General features: G+C 36.4%; 2 protein-coding genes across 4 annotated transcripts in view; both read left to right on the plus strand.

Moving 5' to 3' along the window:
• The window catches only part of LOC132695671 (protein prickle-like), a 357,244-nt gene that overhangs the window by 200,236 nt on the left and 130,856 nt on the right, over nt 1-26,152 (plus strand). The window lies entirely within an intron of this gene.
• On the plus strand, nt 3,799-5,528 carry LOC132704247 (uncharacterized). Of its 2 annotated transcripts, none has more exons than XM_060674124.1 (2): nt 3,799-5,128; nt 5,422-5,528. In XM_060674124.1, the coding sequence occupies exon 1, from the start codon at nt 3,840-3,842 to the stop codon at nt 4,701-4,703; it is 864 nt and encodes a 287-aa protein (XP_060530107.1). In that variant the 5' UTR covers nt 3,799-3,839; the 3' UTR covers nt 4,704-5,128; nt 5,422-5,528. The 2 variants fall into 2 exon arrangements, with proteins under 2 accessions (XP_060530107.1, XP_060530104.1); XM_060674121.1 differs by having other exon boundaries at nt 5,326-5,439.

A 26,152-nucleotide genomic window follows, 5' to 3' on the forward strand; every position in this document is an offset into this window, starting at 1 on the left:
AATGGTCCTGGGTATGGTAATTATAACGCTAATTCTGCTTCTATACCGTTGACGCCATGGTTAAATAACAATATTGCCAATACGAGTTAATAACATTGGTAATATATTTTTGAGCGAATGACCTGTTACCATATTAACGTATTTGGACTTAAACAAAAAGAAAGAAAACTGCTTTCAACGAAAAATTGAGAAGAAGAAAGAAGTAATGGGTGTTTTTTTTTCGATGTATAGAACTTTAAGTTGGCATTACTGTTCAAGATGACGACCGATTTAACAGCTGTCAAGTGATTTATTCTCAGTTTGGTTTGGCAATTCATCATGATTAGACTTACGCCTGAACAACGCTTGCAAATAGTGCAATTTTATTTCGAAAATAATGGTTCTGTGCGGAATACGTATCACGCACTACGTCCATTTTATCGTCGATAAAATCGTCCATCAGAGCACTTAATTCGATTAAAAATGGAACGTTTTCGCACTACGTTTACTCTTATTGATAACTCGCATCCCCAGAGACGCCATACGGTGAGTACAGAAATAGCTATTGCTGCTGCAGAGCGTAGCATTGAGGAAGACTCGAATGAGTCCATCCACCATCGAGCACAGGAATTGGATCTGTGTCCATCCACTTTATGGAAGATTTTGCGGAAGGATCTTGGTTTACGTGCTTACAAAATCCAACCCGTGCAAGAGTTGAAGCCAAACGATCATCTAGTAAGGCGTAGATTCGTCGAATGGGCCCAAAACGAGATTGCCGTTGTTCCCAATTTTCATAAGCGAATTTTGTTTAGCGATGAAGCGCACTTCTGGTTGAATGGCTACGTCAACAAACAAAACTGCCGCATTTGGAGCGAAGCTAATCCTCAAGTGTATGTCGAAACACCGTTACATCCAGAAAAACTGACTGTTTGGTGCGCTTTATGGGCTGGTGGAATCATTGGTCCGTACTTCTTCAAAAACGATGATGGCCAGAACGTTACAGTCAATGGTGATCGGTATAGAGCTATGATTACTAACTCTTTCATTCCTGAATTGAATAACCATGATGTCCAGGAGATATGGTTTCAACAAGACGGCGCAACATGTCACACAGCTCTTGCCACAATCGATTTATTGAAAGACACGTTTGGTGACCGCCTAATTTCACGTTTTGGACCTGTGAATTGGCCTCCAAGATCTTGTGATTTAACACCGCTAGACTATTTTCTGTGGGGCTATGTAAAGTCATTGGTGTATGCGGATAAGCCACAAACGCTTAACCATTTGGAAGATAACATTCGCCCTGTTATTGCCGATATACGGCCACAAATGTTGGAAAAAGTCATCGAAAATTGGACGTCCAGAAATCATATTTAAAATGTAATGCCACAAGATTATCTTTCGGATAAATAAAATTCATGTCAGTCTAATAATCCATCGTTGTTTTATTGTTATAAGTTTTATACATCGAAAAAAAAACCCTTAGATGAAGATGCTTTGCTTTCTGTTTGAAGATAAAACTGAGTTTCGAAAGTCGAAAGAAAGGATACGGTCCTGGAACACCGCCAATGCCCCGGTAGCTTTTCTAAAATAACCATAACCGTATATGCATATGTATGTGTAATATCTCATATTGTTGCAATTTGCGAGAGAGAAGTTCCCGACTGTACAGTCGGAAACAGAAATTGCCCGTCATTAAACCGTGGCGGGGTTTAAAATGGCCGCCGGGACATTTCGAAGTGGTTTTTTTTCCTTCCGTTGCTCCGGAGAATAATAATTTCGCTTACGAGAAACTGGAATGCCGAGTAGTCTCGTCTCCGGTATCCCAAAAATGTTATTCGAGATGTCCTCGCAAAAGCGAACTTTCGGAAGCTGCGCCTTGAAGATGGCTGCGACGATTATAGTTCCGAAACGTTAAAATCGGCGTCGTTTTACAGCCTACCGGTAAATGTACAGTTAATAATGTAGTCTGATAACGCAACATCATGATCCTTTTCGAATTTTTTTAAGAATTCGAAAAAAAAATCAATTTGATAATGGTTAAAACTAATTAGATTAATTAATATACTAAAAAGAAGAGTCCTGCGTTCATGATTTCTTTGAAACTTGTATGTCTTCTTTTTTTTTGTTCGAATCGGTCGCGCCCCTAAATGTTCATCAAGTTAATTAAGTTCGTTAAGATAAGAATTCGAATTACTCCAATTCAAATCAAAAACATGAAATTCTAGTTCTTCGGATATTTTTCCGATATTCCGTTTTTAAAAATAAAATGAGCCTATGGTTTTGTTTCATAGAAACTACACGGCATTGCTATGATTATACCAAAAAACATGCGACAACGATCGGCTGGCGGGTCGTTATCCAAAAAAAAAAAAAGAAAGAAAAATGGTCACCAACTAAGGTCTGGAAATTAGTTTCCAAGATACGGGGTGTTCCATATTTTAAAAAAATCTTTTTTTTGCAATATGCAACGTTATAATGAAAAAGGGCCACATATTTGTATAGAGTGGAGGCGTCCGCTATGAAGATAGAACCGAACCAATAAGATTTCTATATAGCACATGTCTACGTCTGCTATTTACAAATATGCTCCCGGGAGGTATTCTAACGAGTAGTATTATCGAACATGTACGCCACTGATTTTGTAATTTCCGTTATTTGTTTGAATTTGTTTTGAATAAGCCACAGAAAGTACAACTTTGACTCTTGAGTTTTTTGTGTATTTTGATTTTTTATATATTTATTTTTTGTACACTATGGTCACAATAAATTTAGTTCTGCAAAATTAATATCAAAGAAAATGTTAAAAATGATTAGCATCGGCTTATTAATGTTGAACCTTGGAAACGTTTATATGATTTTTTTTCTTATGGCGGATAGTTTAAAGTCATCATGAAACAAAATGAGCCAAAGTTTTTTTGGTACGATTAATTCATTAATTATATGATATAATTAATTATGGACTCGTAAAGTTTAATGTGAAACCAGCTCAACTTTCCAGACCATCTTTGGTCAAAAATGTATTGGTACAAAAACTAATTCAAACTTAATTTTCATACTTTTCCGGTCGGGGCCTCGTTTAAGAGAAATCGTCTACTTTTTCCAATCGGAAGACATGCGCGTCGAACGAAAAAAACAGAAGAAAACTGTATCAACATTTCAACGTCACGGACATCATTAATCATCCGTTTTAAAAGCGGAATGAGCGCGGCCGTGAAAAATAAAATTCTTCTCGGTACGATTCCGACTGAGCGCCTTTAATCATTTTTTTCTGATCGTAATTGATTGCAGAGAGTCGGCAAAAAAATCGCGCAGCACTTTTTTCCCCTGCGTCTTGTTGTTCTTTCTTGGTTTTTGTTTTTTTTTTTTTTTCGTTTTTGTCGTGCAGCTTTCGCGTTGTTTAAGTGACAGTCGACAAATTCGCGGTCGGTAAAGGTGGTGGGCGGTGACTGTGACGTGGTCGGATGTTAAAATAAATCGATCGTTTTATTTGCGATATCCATCGAAAAAAGAAAACAAGATGTTAAACCGTATCGGAGGCGCAATGAATCCACAATCGGCCAATCAGTCGTAAACGTTCGAGGAAAAATTCACAAACGTGGCACCTCCGCATTCGCTTGAAATGTATTCGGAATGGCACAAAAAAGTAGCTGTTTGTATAGTTTGTTAAGTCTGACAGACGTCCTATTATGCAAAGTAAGGACCTCGTTTTTTTTTAATAAAACTGTGTGTCAATTAAATAAGATGAATATTGTATATTTAGTTGCATAATACTCCGAAAGGGCGGTACATCTATCGTACTGATCCAAGAGCCCTGGATTGTAAAATCAAGGGTTAGGGGCTTATCTCTGGGAGGATCGATGCTGCATAGTGTTGACTCCTTAGAGGACGGTCCCAGGGCCTGTATTCTAACCATGGGGCTGGAGGCCTTTTTCCTAAGGGATAAGGCGTCCAGGGACCTGGTTCCAATTCTGGTCAGATCCCCCACTCGGGACGGCGTGAGGGAGGTAGTGGTCGCCTCTGCGTACTTTCCAGGCGACCGCAGCTGTCCTCCGCAGGAGATCAGTGACTTGGTCTCCTACTGCGAGGAGGCGAATCTTCCTCTTTTGATTGGCTGCGACAGCAATGCTCACCACGTTTTGTGGGGCAGCGCGGCAACGAATAGAAGGGGGGGAGACCTCGTGAAGTTCATGGCCTCTGCAGGGCTGCAGGTGGCCAACAGAGGGGTAGAACCCACGTTTTTCACGACGGGTCGGAGCTCGGTCATAGATTTAACACTTTGTACCAGGGCTCTGCTCCCGGAAATAACTGGGTGGTGTGTCTGTGGGGAAGACTCTATGTCGGACCATAGATACATCACCTTTGGGTTGGAGATGGGTGTTCGGGAACCCATTAGATTTAGGAACCCCCGGGCAACAAACTGGGAACTCTATAGAGAGGAACTTGCTTGGCGCCTAGGGGGCTTACCAAGGAAACACCGCACAATGGAGGAGATTGACGAGGCCGCCGACCGAGTCAGCTCCGCTATGATGCGGGCGTTCGAGATTAGTTGCCCTGAGACAGAGGAGCATAGGGCGGGAAGGACTCCTTGGTGGAGCTCTTCCCTGGAGCGTCTCAGGAGGAAAGTGCGGAGGCTGTTCAATACAGCGAGGAGCAGCAGCCAAGGTGCGGACTGGGATCTCTATAGGGAGGTCCGCAGACAGTACAGTACTGCGACGGAGTAATGAATACCCCGGACGCGGCTAGGCTCCTTAGGGTACTCAGAAGTGACCCTGCGGGAAGACTGGGGGTGGTCCGCAGGACCGGCGGTGGCTACACAGCGGGACCAGCGGACACACTACAACAGCTGCTGAACACGCACTTCCCAGGGTCCGCTGATCCGGACACAGGGGGGAATATTGAAGCCGGGGGTCGTCTTGGAGGCGACTACGCCACGGCAAGGAGGGTGGTTACCCATAGTAGGCTGAGGTGGGCTATTGACAGCTTTGGCCCCTTCAAGTCGGCGGGCGGGGATGGAGTTTTTCCGGCTCTGCTGCAAAGGGACGGAGGTCTCCTGACCAGCCCGCTGATGGACCTGTTCAGGGCCTCCATTGCGAGGGGGTACGTGCCCGAGCTGTGGAGACACAGCAGGGTAGTGTTCATTCCCAAGGTAGGGAAGAGTGACTACACAGACCCGAAGTAGTACCGGCCTGTTTGCCTCACCAGCTTCATTATGAAGACTCTGGAGAGGCTGGTGGACCGGTATCTGAGGGACTGGGTGGAGCTGGAGGCCCCTTTAGAGCCAGCTCAGCATGCGTACCGAAGTGGCGGGTCTGTGGGCTCAGCTCTTCACCATCTGACTTCCAGGTTGGAGGAGGGTATGGGCTCGGGACGGCTGTCGGTGTGCGTGTTCGCTGACATCGAAGGGGCTTTCAATAACACGGCCCTGTACTCGATCTGCAGGGCGGTGGAGAGTACTGGAGTGGGGACGGCCATTGTAAGGTGGATCCGCTCCATGCTAACCGACAGGAGGGTCGAGGCAAGACTGGGTGGGGAGCAGGTCTCCATCGGTTCATCACGGGGTTGTCCACAGGGCGGGGTCTTGTCCCCGTTCCTGTGGTGCCTGGTGGTGAACGAGATATTGCATATTCTGAGGGAAGAACACGGGGTCTATGCTCAGGCATATGCAGACGACCTTGTGATAATGACGCAGGGGACGGACGTGAGGAGGATGCAGGGGCTCCTGAACGGGGCATTGGCAAGATTCTCACAATGGTGCCTGGACAGCAAGTTGGCTGTCAATCCTAGCAAGGTGGAGATGGTAATCTTCACTAGGAAAAGGAAGATGGAGTGCAACCTCAACATTTCGATGGATGGAGTGCCTCTTTCTGCAAGCGGAAGTGTCAAGTACTTGGGCGTATGGTTGGACTCTACGTTGACCTTCCAGGAACATATAAGATCAAGGACCAGGTCGGCCTTTGGAGCTCTGTGGGCGTGCCGGAGAGCGGTAGGGGGCACTTGGGGCCTGTTGTCGGTCCCTCTGGGCCAGTACTGCACTGTGTTTCAGGCGGAAATTTTCGCTTTATTGATGGCGGCCAGAGAGGTGCTTCGGCTCAACTACGGAAGCAGGAGAGTCTTCTTCTGCTCGGATAGTAGGGCTGCACTCATGGCGCTGAAGTCAGTGCGTACGCGCTCCTTGTTGATAAAGGAGTGCAAAGGGGTACTGAGGAGGGTGGCTGAGGAGAGAAAGGTCACGTTGGTCTGGGTTCCGGGTCACACCGGTGTCCGGGGCAATGAGGCAGCGGACGCCTTAGCCAGGGAGGGCTCCTCGCATAGGCATATAGGGCCAGAGCCCCGCTTGGGGATCGCCCCGTGTGTGAGGCGGGGAGCTCTCGAAGCCTGGGCGAGAGACCGGGCCGCGGGGGGCTGGAGAGTTGCTCCGGGAATGAGGCAGGCGAGGCTTATGATGGATGGGCCCGCCCTTCCTCGGACCAGGGAGCTGCTTAGACTGACCAGGAGGGAGTGTAGAGCACTAACAGGGGCCTACACAGGACATTGCAGGCTTAGGAGGCATCTCTGCTTGCTAGGCATTGGAGACGACCCGGAGTATAGGTGGTGCATGGAAGGGGAGGAGACCCCGTATCATCTGCTCACCGAGTGCCCTGCCTTGACATGGGCAAGATTGGGAGTCTTCGGAACTGCCCTGATCGATCCGGACTCAGTGCACGGTATTGGGCTAAAGGAGTTGCTGACCTTCTACAGGAGGGGCGGCATTCTGGACGCCCTCTAGAGCGGCCTGGGGGCACAACGGGCCCATCTGGTGGCCTAAGTGCTTGGACGCCCGCGAGGGCGCCCCCCTTTAATACCAATACCAATACCAATACCAATACCAATAATACTCCGAAACTAACTAAAATTAAATTATTTGAGTTGAAATAGGAAATATTTCATAAAAATCAAATTCTTTCATTTTAATATGGCATTAATAGAACAAATACATTTTTTACATGCTATTCCAATTTTGAATTACTATTACTGCCCACACTGAAATTTTAAACAATGGGTTTTGCGCTTTCTTAGGGTCTGCAAAATCCAAGGTAATTTGTTGTTACTTTTTTTGGAGAAAAACACAATTGAAAATCCAAAATAACCCATTTCAAACCCTGCAAACAAATAAGTTGATTCCTAAGAAAACTAACCAAAGCTAGCCCTTCCAACTTTTGTATAACTTTTTTTTTATAAAATTGGAAATAATGTGCTAGGGGGAAATAATTTTGTTAGCTTATTGCATATAAATACACAACTTATAACTCACTGATTTTTAATGGTTTAAAACTTACCCGTACAATCCTATCGAAAAAGTGCCCACCCTATTATACCTATTAACATTTTATTGTCTATTCGAGTGAATGAGAATTTAACTTAAAATATACAGGATGTGCCAGTGAAAAAACTTGATCATCATTTTTTTAATTGAACTATATGGGTAACTTTTAAACAATTAAAGGTACCGGGACAATTAAATAAGATAAATATTGTATATTTAGTGGCATAATACCCCGAAACTACCCAAAATGAAATTATTTGAGTTGAAATAGGAAATATTTTATAAAAATCAAATTATTTCATTTTAATATAGCATTAATAGAACAAATACATTTTTTTACAGGCTATTCCAATTTTGAATTACTATTACTGCCCACACTGAAATTTTAAACAATGTGTTTTGCGCTTTCTTAGGGTCTGCAAAATCCAAGGTAATTTGTTGTTACTTTTTTTGGAGAAAAACACAATTGAAAATCCAAAATAACCCATTTCAAACCCTGTAAACAAATAAGTTGATTCCTAAGAAAACTAAGCAAAGCTAGCCCTTCCAACTTTTGTATAACTTTTTTTTTTATAAAATTGGAAATAATGTGCTAGGAGGGAAATAATTTTGTTAGCTTATTGCATATAAATACACAACTTCTAACTCACTGATTTTTAATGGTTTAAAACTTACCCGTACAATCCTATCGAAAAAGTGCCCACCCTATTATACCTATTAACATTTTACTGTCTATTTGAGTGAATGAGAATTTAACTTAAAATATACAGGATGTGCCCGTGAAAACTTGATCATCATTTTTTTCATTCAACTATGTGGGTAACTTTTAAATAATTAAAGGTACCGGACAATTAAATAAGATAAATATTGTATATTTAGTGACATAATACCCCGAAACTACCCAAAATTAAATTATTTGAGTTGAAATAGGAAATATTTCATAAAAATCAAATTCTTTCATTTTAATATTACATTAATAGAAAAAATACATTTTTTTACAGGCTATTTAAATTTTGAATTATTATTACTACCCACACTGAAATTCTAAACAATGTGTTCTGCACTTTCTTAAAGTCTGCAAAAACCAAGCTACTTTGTGGTTGTTACTTTTCTAAAATTGGAAATAATGTGCTAGGAGGGAAATAATTTTGTTAGCTTATTGCATCTAAATACACAACTTTTAACTGACTAATTTTTAATAGTTTAAAACTTACCCATAACGTATTGTACCTATTAATATTTTACTGTCTATTTCAGTGAATGGAATTTAACTTAAATGTACAGGATGTCCCAGTGAAAACTTGATCATTAGTAGAATGGGAACACTATAATTATTAAAAATTTGGTACTATGCTAAGTCGAAAACTACGCCTGTTTAACAAATTCAATTCTTAATTTCGAAAATTATTAATTGGTTTACAGGAAAAATTTACGATTAACGTCCACGACACCACGCATTTTTATGTCACCTTATTTATATTTAGGGTATAGCTCCCGTAGATAAACCTGGTGGGTTTCACGTATGACTACACATTTTCTTTGAATCTCATATTTCTGAAGTTAACTTGGCAACGTGACTTTAGTATAAAAACAATAATAATAATAATAATGACTTTGTTGTAATAATCATACCTAACCGAAATTTGTGTCAACGTTATAAGATGGATAAGCAAATAGGATTTTTTAGAAAATATCAGTTGTAAACCACAAAACAAAATGAAAAACGCATATTCGACAAGAGCGATGAGACGATCTTGTCGAATGTGACGTTATGGGCATTATGCCTAAATTGTATTAATTTGTAGAAATAATATGGATATTTGGTAAGAATTACTTTATTCTGTAATCCGTGACAAATGAAAAATACTTCTTTCTCTTATTTTGGTAGCCATGCGGCTATCGTATTTTTTTATCTCAGTAATTAGATGGACCGTACAAAATTAATGGATTAAAAGAAACTCTATTTACATGAAATGCGTTTTAGTATAGATCAAGATATGTAGTCAACCCACCAAGAGTTTACAATTTTATAGATTTCAAATAAAAATTTTGGGTACATAAAAACTGCTTTATTTTCAACCTTAAATACCAAACAGCAACAGAAAAGTTAGTATAATAACAAAAAAATATAAACAATCTTTTATCTCTTAAATCTACACTGCATTCGCAAACAAATCGCACTGGTTGGAGTGCCTTATTATAAAATATTGTAAAAACTTTGGAATCTACTGTCCAAAGTGCAGTTCTACGAATTATATCAATCGATACTCCATTGCGTAGAGCTTTTGATGTAGACGCGCGCCGTGCACTTTGAGCACTGAGTTGTGAAGTATCAGTCAATGTAGGAATCCAACGACTAATACTTTCAGAGGAGACAGCTTTGCAGGGCTTCTTAAAAGTTATAAATAACTTTCAAACACAATTTCTAATATCTTTGGTTATAATTAAGGTATCAGCCACACGAATATATTTATAAATATATATCTTTAAAAATAGTAATATAGTAAAAGTTGTTCACGATTTGGTACGGAAGTTCTTATACGATCTGGTTCTTTCATCTCTATATCTTTCAAAGTGTTTCTAATGTTCTTCATTTTAATAAGAGGAAGAGTTTGGACCCCATATCGTGCAACCAAGGCTATTTAAAGACCTGGTGTAATAAATCTTTATTCTTAGGTTTTTTTTTTCTAAATAAAGGGCCTGCTACACGTACAAACTGTACTACACGCTTACTTGCACAAACCGGTTTGTATAGGGAACTGTTTGCGTGTAGACGGCAAAACGGTAGCTCTCACAGATTTGAAAGAAAGGCTTGTGAAAACATCGCCAAGTTGAAGATTTTTGTTTCCACAAACTAGTTTGTGCGGTAACTTAATTAAGTAATAAAAAACACCAACTCGACACTTGGCCACATATTTACCGATTGCAAAACTTCATTAAACCTTTCGATAGTAAAGTTTGTGCAAAGTTACTTGCATCATATGGGCACTGCACAGTGTTCTCTCTTTTTTGCGCAAACAAAACCGTGCAGGCGAGTCTCTATCGTGTAAGAGCGACTCGATATCGAAAATTTTCGATCCGACCATTTAAAATTATAAACTCTTGGTGTAAAGTGGGTTGACTACCTATTTTGATGTAGTAGAAAAGATGCGAAGATAATAAAACATAAAAATGAAATCCGATAGCGAAATAATAGGAGCAGTAAATTTTTAGTATGGGAGTGGAAGTCCCGGGTTTTTGTCTATTTGCTCGGGCGTTGCGGTCGGTGGTTTTTTTCCCGGAAATCGAATATCGGCGTCGGCGGCGATCACGTGCTATCGAATTAGATCCAAGCGAGAGAAGTGCAGACCCGAAGTTGGTTATTTAAATTAAATAACATCGCTTCGCGGTCGATAAGGATCTGAATTATGTCCCGTAAATATCGGGCGATACCAGCGAAATCGCTTCCTTATGGTTGGACCCATGATTGCATTTCCTGAGGGAAAACAAACACGTCATTATAGTCGAAGGTGGACCGGTAACAACCACAAGCCCAGAGAGGTGATGACGTGGTGAATGTTGAGGAGTAGAAAAAAATTACGATGCGATTTTAAAGATAAGAATGCAAAATACAAATAGGTACAAACTGTTCATTTCCTTTTACCATATACAGGGTTGTCGGTTTAATGCAGTTAAACAGTCAAATTTAATTTTTATTTAATTTATCTGTTAGCGGAGATATCGATAACCATGTAGTTTATTGAAACTAGACTGCATAAATTGCGAAATATATCAGCAAAAAATTCTTTGCTAACACTAGAGTTGTGGAATTGACCGGTCAATTTTTTTTGTCAATTGACGAATCAATTGAAATAATTTTAAAAATACCATGAAATTTATATTCATTTATATTGCTATGCCGCCGTCGCGTCGATCTGAGAACGAAATGGAGTTGATATTATTCAGATTCCCCGAACTGCTAAATATTCTATTCAGATATTCCTTGAAGAGAGTTGTAAACACCACACCACAACGCATAATAATCTATTATAAAATACATATTTTTATTAAATAATGAAATATAAGACTCTACAAGGAAGATGTTATTTAAAACATATTTTGACTAGTCAAGTGGTCAATTGACCGGTCAATGGACGGTAATAATTTCCAAAATCATCATATTTTTTCTACTCTCCCTTGTTCCAAAAAAGTATCCTGCTGTTTTTAATAAAAAAATTGCAGGAGTAGTAAAGCACTTGTCAGTGCTAAAGAGAGGAAAAAATGAGTTCGGTTTTTCGGAAATAGACTTTCTATTAATTCGCACCATTTTCGACCCAAATCTGGTGTGCAGCATTCCTCGGGTTGTGATTGTTTTTCTGCAGTTGTTAATAGTGATAGATAACATATGTAATTTGAGCCGACATCATTGAACATTTCGTATAACTCATTTCTTCGTCAGTAAAGTTATATATTACATGTTTAATTGATTAACTACAGTAATAAATATTTATTATTCGCATTAGATAAGAAAATCGAAAACTACCATGACATGGAGTTATAACCAAGTGAATTTCTAAGCAAAACGTATAATTTGACAATTTTGGCAAAATAACGACACTATGCGTCGCATTTTATGTCTCGGATATTTTTCTGTCGTGCTCCTGCGGATCATTATGGAACTTTCGCAAAATTAATAGCAAATTGCTTTGTTTTCAACCTTTTTTTCTTTGGGGTTAATAATTTACTATCGAAAAAGTTACTTTCGGAGATGTCTTCTCTAAATGGGGCACTATGGGCACTTTCGTTAATTTTAGGTCGTAAAATCTTCTGACGAAAACAAACCATTTATTGTTGCTTAAAAATACATCATCGCCATCTTTTCTCACAGACTACTCATTACTGACAACTTATAAACATAAAATACCATTGGAGCTAACTGCCAACTTAAGATTTTTTTTAAATTAAAGATAACTTTTAGTTTTGTGCATATAACCGACGCACTCTGTGGGTAAATCGTTTTCAATACACAACAAACAAAAAAGTTCTAAAACCGAAAACAACCCAAATAAAAAAAAACTTGATGGTTTTGCAGGATATATGTGACGGACTTTCATTTTTTATTTTGAACACATTTTATATACTTTAGCATAGCATATACACCCTGTATAAAACTTATTAACAAAGGTCTTCTGTGCGGCCTAAATAGCAAAATGAAAGAAACCACCAATTGAATCATGGTGTTTTAGTTAGGACCAATTTTCTTGTTTAAGGAAACTCAATTTTCATTTTTTTTTATAATCGGCACACCCTGTAGAACAAATTTGTCGCTCATTTTCTAGTGCAAGAATTTATGAGTTCCGAAATACGGTTCAAGAAATAAGATTTTTTTGTTTCCCTTGGGCCCCTACGAATGTGGTTTTTGAATTTTTTTAAAATACTTGTGTTCCCTGGTGTCGAAAAAATTACTTTACAATCTCGACAAATTTCATCAAATCGGCAAAGAAAAAACGCGAGTAGTGAATTTTAAAAAATAGTTAGATTAGTTAGAAATATTTATCTATTTTAGCAATATAATTTATAAATATAATAAAGACAAATTTTATCTACAAATTCAGATTCTATATTAAATGAAAATATATTTTCGTGGGCAGCCACTGAGAGTACGAGTATTACTCTTTGTAATACTTTACAAAATATTGGAAAAAGCTGATTGTAAGAATTTTTGAAGAACACAAGTTAAATTGGACGACTTTTCAACATGTTGAAGAATTGTTACAAGAAAACTATCTGAAACGCAGCGAATCACATCGAATGTATTTGTTTCGATTGTTATCAAGTGCTAAGCTTCGTAATTCTGGAGATAAACTGTGTCCGATATTTTGCAAAATTACGTAACTTTCGAAAAATGCGTTGATCAATTTATATTTAAAGCATATTTAGTTTTATTATGAAGTCAAGCTTTCGCCCATGAATGTAAGACACTAAAAGTCTTATCAAGGAAGGACATTCAATCATAAAAATAAAAAAATAATGCGTACTGTCTTGAAGTATTTTTGATTACCCAATCCTAGCCAGTTGCTGTGATCACATTGCATTTCAACTGATATGAAGCTATCATAGTTTCCTTGTATTAGTATCTCAAATCCATTTGAAGTGCCTACTCACTGTTTAGAAGATATTTTAGCACAATAACGTTAGTTTTATTCAACTTTGTTTTTGTGATTAATGTTCTCCCTCGATAACACTTTTAGTTTCCTGATGAAGCCTACATTCATGGACGGAAATTTGACTTCATAATAGAAGCCAAAGAAACTGAACGTTACTACCATTATTTCCTCCTACTTCTAAATAAGTTGAGAGCAATCTAATAGTTATTACATTGCTCTATATTGGAAGACCTGTATAATCACTTAGACGTTATCAATGTAATAAAAGATATATATATATACTATTCCATACTCTAGATCAGTGTATAATTAGGTATTTTACAGAAAAAAAGTAGAAAAGAGTAGAAAGTACGGTAGCCTGTGGAAGTTTCTTTGAAAAACCAAATTCTACAGTTGTCATAAGTTATTTTATTGCAGCTACCAATATTAGCTACCCCATATAAAATCACTTTGCTGCAATAGTGTTATTATTAGAATTAAATTTAAGTGAATTTTGCTACCACAGAAAAGGTTTACGGTCGGCATCTAATATAAATAACGTTTTTTGCTACCGCAAATAATTTTTGTGCTGTGGTTGCAAACATTTTCTCCCAGCGTACTTTATGGTTATAATAAAACTGCTTCACCAGACTGCCGTTGTCCTCCGTGCAGTTGCTTTTTTCTTTTCGTACGTTCTCAAGCCGACGCAAACAAGATAACTATTTAATTTCTTCGATCGATTACCGAAATATATATAATTAATTTAGAGAATCATTTAAAAAAATCGCAATAATGACGATATACGTAATCGTTGTTGCTCGTAAACAACTGGTCATAAAAGCGAAGTGCTTCTTCGTCCATCGTCTTTAGTCAAATCTCGTATTAGCCCTCGGATTGTTATTACATCGTTACGAGTTATAATTTTGTATCGTAACGTACCTTCGCAAACACAATAATCACGTTCGTAAAGATCCTCTTTATAGTTTAGTTCGAATTATACCGTTGACATTTCGCCGGAAAGCCCTCGTTTTCCCTTTGATCGTAAAATTCCTCAAACCTAATCAGACAGAGCCGGTACATTTTTAATTGGTACTACTAATATACCTATATAGCTATTAAATAATATGGGAGGCTGTAAATACTCAAAATTAATGCGTTTCAGGGAAGGGACTAATCTTCCGTACATGCCCCTAAACTCCACACACCAACCAGAAAATTTAATGGAATCTGATCACGTTTTGACACAATATTGCCGAAAAGTGCAACATCCAAATTGAAAATTGTATAATTTTAGCAACTTTCAGCTGCCATATTGATTGTTGCACGCCGTAAAGTCTTACTGGTTTAAAAAGACTCTTGAAACATTTTTTGATGTGGCTTCAAAGGTCTGTGTTAAAATAATTTGCAGAGAAAAAAAATGCGTAAATGCGTAGCGTGCGTTTTTTTCGTACAGTATATTCGATTTGTCGTTGTTGCCTTTAAAATCGATAGTGGTTTACGCTTTCCCTTAGCCATCCAATATGACTGAAGTATTCTATTTAGAAATTTGGGATAAAGCTTTTTGCTACAAGCAAGAGAGCTCACAGGTGTTGTGATAGGTGATAGGTGTTGTGACATTGGGATAAACCTTTTTGCTACAAGCAAAAGAGCTCACAGGTGTTGTGATAGGTGATAGGTGTTGTGACGGGCTCGTCTTCAGAGACGAGCCCGACAAGGAGACAAAAGCGAACGAGTGGAAAATATTTTCACTCTCATCTAACTTACGGCATAGTTCTTTGAGGTAATTTTGCCACAGCAGACCAGGCATGTAAACTCCAAAAGAAAGTTGTTCGCTTGATTGCCTGTGCAGGTTATCTGGAGCACTATCAACCAATTTTTAAGAAGTTGCAAATTGCAAGTTGCAGTTCCTTGTCTGTATATTTATTATCAATTATTAGAAATACACAAAAACATAGACAGCTTCAGTCAGAACTCCTCCTACCATGACTATTTAACTAGAATTAACAAGCTACTTCGTGCTTCAAGATTCAAATATACAAAAAAAGTCAAAAAAATTCACTAAACTTAAACTTGTACAATAAACTACCAGCCAACGTGAAAGTTGTAAATAATGGAAAATTAAAAAAAAAACATCTTAACCTTTCTTAAAAGGCACCGCTTTTACTCGGTCGGGGAATACATGGGTACTCCCGCTGTGATTGAAGTCAAAGAACGGCGTGACTATGCAATGACTTTCTATAATTTTGTTGATGTTGATTCCTTTTGTTTTTTTATATTAACGTCTTGTTCTTTGCTATATACACTGTCCTGTTCTTATGTATTATACACTGTATTATATAATTTATACACTCTTTATATTAATTTATTCATTGTCTTGTTTGTTGTATACATATTTTCTTACATATTGTATTTATGACTTGCCATAATTGTATGAACAAAACGTGGTCAATAAATTCTATTCAAGTCGCAAGCAGCGGTAATTATTCTTAGCTCCGTAGAAAAAAAATTGCACCCAAATTTAATCAAATTTAAATACTATATGGAGATACATTCGTCGATGCTAGGCATTTAAAATCATAGCTGGAGAATCGGACGCTCTTCAAATTGAAAAAATGGACAGTATATGCAAAAGGCTTGAAGATCCTGGCAAAAAACCGTCTGAATTAATGATTGTGTCAAAAATACTTAGCCGGAAGCCGAACGGAAGAAGGGTAACCTAATAAGTTCATTAAAGACTATATACTTCTACCAGAAATATAGTGCCTTTACAACCGACCGGGTGATTAACTTTGCCTACTGTCTATTAGTCCAAAACCGCAGCCCCTTATAGAACACCCTGCCGAGCAGACCCTTGCCCGAAACCATTCCAGGATCGTCCTAGGAATTTATCTACCTACACTTACAAGCGGGGTATAAGTATGTTTTCAGTCTTTTTCGCCGAGCAATTCTTGAAACATGCACATAAAAAAAATAGTACTAAGTAACAATTTATTACGTTCTATTTCACTGCATTTCTACATAGTATTATTATTAATATACAAAATTGGGTTTCGAAGGAGATATCTTACAAAAATATATAGCTGTGGGGGCGGCATCCAACATAGTTGCTCTCATGCAACCTGCTAAAATTAGCATATGACACTGTTTATAAAATAAAATATAGCATATATGCTAGAGCTAGAATAAATTCAAAAAACAAATACGTGTATACAATTTGATAGTTACTAGTTTTATTATCGGTCTCTATTATGATAAATGTATTGTTTAAGTTTTTGTTTGAATGAAGTTAGTGAGGTGATTGATCTCTGTTGGAGAGGGAGTCTGCTGTAAGCCTTGATAGCATTGTACGTGAAACTGCGCAGAAACTATGCAGAGCGTATGTTTTTGAATGGTAAACAGCCCCCTCTGGCGAGTATTAACCGAATGAATATCTGATCCACGAGTAAGTTTGTCAAAAAGATACGTCGGACGTTGGAGAGATATTACTTTTTTAATTAAGACTAAAAGCTGCGATTTAAAACGTTCGTCTAATGTTAGCCAGCCAGAATCCTCTAGGCTAGTAGATATGTGATCAAATTTACGAATGTTGTATGAGAATCTGAGACAGGCATTCTGAATACGCTGAAGACTAACCTTGTCCTTTTGAAGTAGGACAGGGCAGTAAACTACCATACAGTATGAAATTGAGGAGAGAATTAAGGAATCGGTAAGTTTTAACTTAATTGCTGTGTCCACAATATATTTATTACAGTAGACAATCCGAAGCTTGTAAAACGATTTACGGATCGATGAAACTACGTGACCTTCAAAACGCACATTATTATCCAAATGCAGACCCAGATTTTTGCATTCGGAAACCCGCCGTAAGAGAAGGTCATTTAAGTAAATTTTGGCAGCGTCTAGAATAATTATTTTTCCTTTATCTTTACCAAAAATTATAAGTTGCGTCTTATTTTCGTTAAGTAATGGACCATGCTTACTAGAAATATCACTGAGAGCGCGTTTATATTATTAACGGCGGTATTAACTTGAGACTAATTTAAAGAGTGTCGTCTGCGTACTGATGAGAGGAACAATGCTTAATAAATTTACAGTAGTCGGAGGTATAAACGGAAAACAGCATCGAACCTAAAATACTACACCTTTGCGAATATTTACTTAATTGGAATAGCTGTTATTGAAGAATACTCTTTGACACCGATCAGAAAAGTAACTTTTGAAAAATAGCAATGCACCGACCCCCACACCAAAGTATTTCAGTTTAGCAAAGAGCAGGCGGTGGTCCAGGGTGTCAAATGCCTTGCTATAATCAAGCAATATTAAGCAGGTATTCAGGCCTACATCATTTGCCCGAAATATATCATCACAAACTTTTAAAAGAGCCGTATTTGTACCATAATGTGCCCTAAAGCCCGATTGCGTGGGGGGGGGGTAGAATATTGTGCCGAGCAATAAAATGTCCAAGCTGCTTCTCAACAACTTTTTCTAGCACTTTAGATATAGTAGGGAGAATGCTAATAGGTCGGAATTGAGAAACAAGAATTTGTTAGTAGGAAAGCACTTATTAATAATATACGTAATATGCGGCAAAAGTTGGGGGATAACGTATAATATCATCTTCCTACCAATCCCATCATACTCCACGGCATGAGTTCTAATTTGATGTGTTATTATTCCTACCTCGTTAGGGTTAACACTTGAAAATGAAAGTTTTTCTGGATTTAAATTGTTATTGTTGTTGTAGAACTGGTTAATGAAATCATTATTTAAGTCTGTTTGAGGGGTATCTGTATCTGTATTTAGTGAATGTCCGGAATACACATTAAGATATCTAAGTACACACCAGAAGTTATATTTAGATAAAGTTGAAGCATAAAGCACTGTATGTTTCAACTTTATCTTTATTTTTATGTTTTCCGTAAGCCAAAGAGTTGGCGGTTTTGTTATCTTCGCAGTTTTTAAAGGAGCATGCAAACTGAACACCTCCAGTAAGTTAGTATTAAAATATTTCATCCCAATTAATATTGTTTAAATCAAATAGAAAATGTTCGTAACAAAAATTAGACAGTTAGACCGGCTTTGTACTAATATTTTAACTACCTCGTGCCGAGTTACATTTATGATACTATCACTAAATTTTGGTGCCGTGTTTTTTTTTCTTATATGCGCTTTCAACTCAGACCAAGTCATCTCGATCGAGTTAAATATACAATAATAAGGGGGTAATCCCGAGATGTCAAATACCCTAGGCAAAACCTACTTAATGCAGAATAAACATCTGTTGGGATGCAGTTTACCACGATCCTGCGATTAAGGTGCTGTTAATTAATTAAAACGTCAAAGCAATAAATGCACTATATTTTTGGTCGAATTATATCAGCACAGACGAGGCATCTATATATTGAGTAGGTGCCTTTACCCATAAAGCTACTTACTAGAGATCCCTGCTTATGCTGATAACACAAATAAAACAAAAATAGACAAAATTTAATTGCATGGCTGAATTAAAGAGACAAATCTAAAATAATTTTTCAAAATAGCATTATTCTAAGATTTAGTTTTAGCATGTCGCATATTTTTATCCTTTTTCTCTTCTTAGACTTCTAATTTAAGCATGAGCTAGGTTCTGCTCCTATATTCTACATTACGTGCCAAATAGATTTAATGCTACCTTCCAATATCTTTATAACAAATTCCTTACTTGGTTTCAAGTCATTTTACTACTACACGCAACATGTAGTCTGTGTTATTTTTTTTTGTAGTTTGTAGTCGGCGTTAATTCTTTTTCCTGCGCCGGTGAGCGCAACAACTGTCTAAATAAATATCTTATTTCAATGATTGCATTTTTGTATTCTGTAAATTGTTTGTTTAACAATTAACAACTAATATTTTTAATAATGCTGATGCATATCGAACGTGAAATCGAACTTTACTGGTTATTTTCCTTGTAGGTCGGGCAATATTTTAAAAGTGTTATAAGTGATTAAGGATTTACAAGCTATGTAAGTCCAGAATTGTGCCCCCATTTGTAAAAAAACTCTTTAGGACACGGCTGAAATTTACACACAACTGCTATTTTTCCACAAAAAGGCTTATTTTTACCTACTTTTGAGCTAAACCTAATTGCATATAAGAAATCTAAGGAGAGAAAAAGAATAAGAATCAAATAAAATAAAAAAATATACATCTCTTCCTCAAAGCGGCGTTGTCGGATCGCGTAAAATTTCCTCGCTACGTTTTTATTGCGCGACATGTCTTTTCCGCACGAGTTGTCGCAGCGCGGACAACGCAAAAACATCAAAATGCGCTTTAAGCGTATACCGCAAGCCGCGAGTCGTATAGCGGTACAATTAAATCGATAGGAATGAACGCAGCTATATATAATTGTATTTCGCGTCGAATAAAATAATTACGTATAAAAGTATTATCAATTCGATCTGACGACGCGACGGGGATAATAAAAGATCGACAATTAAGATCGCTCGGTTCCTTATCGATATCGATCGAGATCGGTATTGGTAGATCAACGTATCCCGGCAAAACTGTAATGGAATTGTTGTTTGATTGTTCGTGTTTTTTTTTTTCGTTTGTTTTTTTTTTTTTTTCATTGGTTCGTCGATTATAATTGGCTTAGATAAACACAGACAACGAATCGATTGTGTTATTTTAATGGCTTCCTCTGTGGATGAATCGCATTGCTTGCGGCAAGAAAATAATTCTTAACGTTAATAACGTGCTTTAAAACTGTTCTTTAAAGTTGTTTTCCTATTATTTCTTTTAAAATTATGCGTTTCTATTTTTGGCAGTCATAGAAACCGCAATATTAAAGAAATTAATGGAATGTTAAAAAAAGTCTATTAAAACTTAAGTAGTTCGTTTAGTTTCATTCCAAGACTAGAAAATATCCCCGCTAATCAAGAACCCACAACCCTCATATTATGTTAAAAATTGAATGTTTCTATTTATTATATATTATATATTATATTATATATCTATATATATTTATTCCTAGTAAAGGTTAGGTAATTGTTCGTTTAGCTTCATTCTAAGACTAGAAAATATCACCGCTAATCAAGAACCCACAACCCTTATGTTATGTTAAAAATTGAAATATGTCTATTCCTAAGGGAAACTACTCAAAACAAATTTCACAAAATTGTTTCACTTGGCTAAAACACATGCATCGGCTACTTCTACTAAAATATTTTTCTAAGATATATTTCATTTTTTAAAATGATAAAGAAATTCTTTTTTTAACAAAAATTATAGTAGAGGTTCATACAAAAATTCATTGAAAGTAAAAAAACACATTAAGAACAAAATCAAATTTCCCATTTCAAAAAGAATTCCTGGGTATATAGAAAATTATGCAGGAAAAACAAAAGCAAGAATAAAACATTGACCTTATATCTCGAAACCTGAGCATTTTAGACCATACGTTTATATTAATTTTTGACATCAAAAATGCTTCCTTTAAATAACACAATATTATATAAGTATTAAAAATAATAAGTTATTTAGATAATAAAATTGGAAGCAATAATTTCAAGTCCAAAGTTTTTTTTTTTTGATTAGACGTTTCCCTCTCAATCAGATCATCTGTTTGTCATATTTGCGACGTAATCTCCGTGTACGTCCATTTCGAGTACGCGCGGTACTATCAAAGAAGTTTTTTTCTAAATATTTTAGTGGCGTCGGTCGCCTCTCGTTTGATTTATTTACCGGGTGACATCGTTTTTATCGGCCGAATCGACTATGCAGTGACGTTTTCCATTGTCGCTGCCCAGGTAGTACCATTACGTACCAATTTGCGTCAAGAGACATAAGCCGTGTGTCGGCAGCGGGAACGCCGATCAGATATCCGAGGGGCGATAAATTTTCGGGTTTACTGGTTTGGTTTCTCCCATAAAGTCAGTGACGCGCACTGGTACATTTTAAATTACAGATTGGCACTAACTCGATGTTTTTATACATACTTATTTGAATGTCATAATGGTAATACATATAAATAGGCTTTTTTCGACATTATATCTTAACACATTTGGTTGCTTCGTGGATACCCTTGGTATAAAGTTTTGACTGGAACACGGAAATGGTATTTTATGCCAATGGATTCATTAATAATTTCAACTGTAGAATCTCCTCCAATATATTAGATTAAATCGAAATCATTTGAATAAATTGTGATATATTCTTGTTATTAAAATTGCTGTTTTATCGAGGTGGTAGGAAAATAGTTTTTTTAAGACCCACAACTTGCTTCTAAATTTGCCTAAAACTCCGGTACAATTAATAATACCTGCCCAACTTCATCAAAGAAATCAATTTCAATTTCAATTTTAATTCACAACAACAATTACTAGACGGCAAACCTTATGACTACTACACTTACACTTTTACATTGTTTTACATTACATTACATTGCTGTTAATGAATTACACTGTATAGATTGTAATACCGGTGTCGTTAACTAATATGGAAAACAAATTTAATAAAAATAGTCACCAAAAATTACAAATGCTGCCTAAACGAGATTTACATTTTTTATTGTACATTTTCTGCTTTTTTTTTATTTATTAACGCGGTACGCCACTGCGTGCCAAGTTTCGGATATATGGCCGAATATTCTATATACTCACCGTCGGCGGTTATCCGCCCATTTATCTCTTTAATTGATTTTTTTACTTCGCTTTTTTTGTCTTGTGCCAACTTCTTGTAAATTATTCTAATTAATTTTATGTTTTCTTTTTTATGTTCCAGGTAAGTTGTTTAGAAGCGGTAGCGGCGACCGTGCGTTCACCCAAGTAGTAAGTACTTGCCTAACGTCAATTCAGATATGAACGAAAAATTTCGGAAAAATACATTATACAAATCCAAACATTTCTCAAATACTAAAACGAAAGCTTAAGTTAATACAGACTAAAGATAATTCATCAATATAGTAGTTCTAATATGGTCTCATTTGAAAAGCACTAACATAACAATAGTCAAAGAAGACAAATACATGGCTAAACAACTTGGATTGCAGTGGTGGTTGATGTTGATTTCATTTTAATTTATTTGAAAATTCTCGCTTTGGAAGAACAAAACTCCAGAACATAGATTCCAGTGCTTGATCTTCTTTGGTAATATTTCATGACACCTGACTCAGTTGTTCAAGATTAGGAATTTACCTATATTGTTTGATACAAATATTACACTGAAAAAATAATTAATAAAAGTTATGATCATGGTGCATTCTTTGAACTGTGAAAATTGGCATGCAGTTTATATCAGTTTGGTGGAAAAGTACAAGGACAGTGATGTGATGGAGATCAAATCTGTTTTCGATACCCATCCTTTCGCCATAGAGCATAAGTTTCCTTCGAATAAAAATGTCCATATTTTGTATGCTTATCTAAAAAGTAAAAAACTTGATCTTCTAGAAAAATAACAACGGGAAGAGTCCTATATTTGATTGCATTAAATGTGTTTCAAAATTTGATCTGATATTAATTTTTAATAATATAAACTGCAGGTTTAGCTTTCTTATAAGTTTTTACATTTGAAAATCCCAACATTTTTTTTACTCCCGTTTATAAAATACACGCCGATCTCGAGTGCAGGAAGCGTCACTTTACCACGTAGTTTCCCACGGATCCGAGCCACTTCGGACATTCCCGGCATTTTACCGCACGGGTTTGGGAGCAATCGGATATTTTCGGAAATATTTCCCATGCTTTGAGTTTTGACTTTTATCAATTCTGACCGTCATGTCAGTGAATGTAGTCGTGTTTTGCGAAAATCTACTGAAAACCTAACGGTCGTAGAAGTATAGTATGCAACACGTTCGGTAAACTTCTGTCACTCCTGAGTCAAATACCGTTTACCGCTTATATAATATACCTCGTAGTATTTATTGTAAGCATGAGTTTTCACAAATCACTGTTCCCCATTTTTAAATAATCTTAATTTAATTTTAATTTAAATAATAAGTTAAAATAAGTTGCATATCACATCGTCAAATATAATAATTTTTATGTGTTGTTAACTAAATTATCGACTACTCTAATGGAGGGTTTTGACTCTGGTGCAATTTGCTCAAGTTAAATTGTGCATAGAATTTTGCACAAATAAAACTGACTTGGTGTACTACCAGTCGTCACTACACCACCGCCTGCATTCTTTCAATAAAAATTTCATAATACGCTTGGGATGATTTATATAGTTCAATCAACTCTGCTACAAATTCCTTTTCTTTTCTTCAAATTTTAAACAAATAAAAATACAGACAAAATAACACAGAATCGCCGATAATATAACAGACAAATATACCAAATTGCAAGTTGAGACCAGAAATTGGCTGCTAAATGGGGCGCTAAATATCTAACCGCTGAAAAAACAAACTTTTTGGCTTGCGCAAGCAAACGATTTTGCTTTTCACGCTCATGTAATTTGTGCAAATCGTGCATGCATGAGCAATTGCATGAGCGTTAAAACATATACGTGTGTGTTACTAGATTAACAATTAAAGTCTAAAAACTACCATTCTGTAAGTGCTAGGAAATTTTAGTACGTGTAGACACTGTTATTTGACGTTATTAGTTATCGAAAAAAAAAAACGTTACCGTCCGTTTGGATGGTTACCTTCAATGGCAAACTTGTAACAAAAATCTTCGATATAAATCGCGTATTTCTTCTCAGCGACAAAAGCGTCTAAGAATTTCGAATACGCGCGTACGTAGCTCGAAAACGGTGAGAAAATCTACGCTGGCGCATACGCTTCTAGAGATAAGGTCGCGGACACGTCTGAAACATTTTTTCACAGCCATTAATAATTATATGATTTTGTCCGTCTGCTTGGCGATCTGGGAAGTTCGTTTCGTGCGCCGCCCGGTAACTATACGGTTTATTTCGCAAAAGTTCGTCCGGTTTTAAAGCCCTGAGCGAGCGTCTTACATTATTATTTTTAAAAATTGTATACCGCTAGGAAATTAAATCGCAAACCGGTCCGCGGAAACCAGATCGATATCGACGGGAGAGATCGACATTCGATCAAGACACGAACGTCAAGTTTTTAAAAAAATATTTTACGAAAACCATTAGTCTTGGTGGCGAGCATACAATTTAAAGCACCTTCTGGCGCCGAAAGTGGAACGACGAATGGTTTTTTAATTTTTTCTGGGCGGACGTATCTTTTCCAGTTTTGCTTTGTTTCTGTTTTTTTTTTTTTTTCATTTTATATGCCCTATATTATCATTTTAATGCGCACACACACAAACACTTTTATCAGTGGAGCGGTAGGATAAAATAGGGAACCTATAAAGCCGAAAAGCATGGTTATATACTGTAGTACCCAATCACTATTCACTAGTCGATTTCAATTCAGATTCGATTTAGATAATCGATATTTGATTTAAAAAATTAATTTACAAATATTAAATCAACAAAATTATAAGCTTTATTATAATTTTCAAAAATTTATAATATGAACGGGGTCTCCAATTATAAATTACTAAATTAATTAAATAAAAATTACTAAATGGATAACTTTATTCATATTGATCCGACGATAAAGTTGAAATCATCAAAGTTGGAGCATTTTTCCTAAACCTTCCGATCCTGCAATTAAAAATATAAAATAAAAATTTTATCTGTCAAATTTTTGGCAGGTCGACATGTTTTAAAATTGAATATCGTTTATTTTAATGTGTCAATCGATTCCACTTGTTCTCCTGATTTCAAATATATATGAGTTGTTAGGGTTACGGTTATTTAATCTCAAAAAATCGCTCATCTAATATTGGATGTAAGGAAGTCAATTGATTCAAAAATCAAATTAGTCATGAAAGCTAAATTAGTTGTTTTTTCTAAATATAGCAAAATATTTTAATTGTTGAATGATTTTCTATTGTGTAATATTAGTAATTATGATGACATTTTCATTTAAATATGTTTTCATTTATTAACAACACTACTTATAACAAAAAAATAACAATATTACATATTTATTATCAAAAAATTTCTTGCATCGTCTTTAGTATTCTAAATTTATTTCAAAAAAGGTATTCGAAATGGCTACCATTCATCTACAGACATACACGAAAACGTTTGTATAGATTTTCGATACACGTTCTAGAAAGTTCTGGTTGCCAATTTGGGGCTTCAACTTCTCCTCGTATTATGTTTTGTATTTCAAGAATTGTCCCCATAAAAAGGTGTCAGATGTGAACTGTTAGGAGGCCAGAGTATTACACCGTTTTTTTCCTATCCAGACTTTGTATTTATTTTGCAAATAGTCTCTTAGTGATTGAAATTCTCACCTTGAAAATATAACGAGACATCAAGTTAACATTAAAAGTAACTTGTCTTCTTTTTCTATTGACTAAGCCGCTATTCTTCAACCTACTATAAGTGTTATAAAATGTTTTTTTACTTGGAATGACGCAGTGAGGATATACCCAAGGCGAACAGTACCCTGATTTTGGTTACATTTTAAAAATGTCCAACTTTGCCTCTTGTGTAAATACCATTTTAATATATGACAGTTAACTACGCGAGTTTCCATGACAACAGCTATCGTGGCTAATTTGATTTTTAACACAATAGTTATTGACTTCCTGACATCCAATATTAAAATCTGTCAAAAATAAACTTAACAACTCATATATATTTGAAATCAGGAGAAAAACTGCAACCGATTGTCACATTCAATTAAAATAAATGTCGATCTGCCAAAATTTGGCAGATAAACATTTTTATT

The sequence above is a fragment of the Cylas formicarius genome, unplaced genomic scaffold (assembly GCF_029955315.1).
Source record: "Cylas formicarius isolate icCylForm1 unplaced genomic scaffold, icCylForm1.1 PGA_scaffold_10__41_contigs__length_53128322, whole genome shotgun sequence".
NCBI classification, from domain to species: domain Eukaryota; kingdom Metazoa; phylum Arthropoda; class Insecta; order Coleoptera; family Brentidae; genus Cylas; species Cylas formicarius.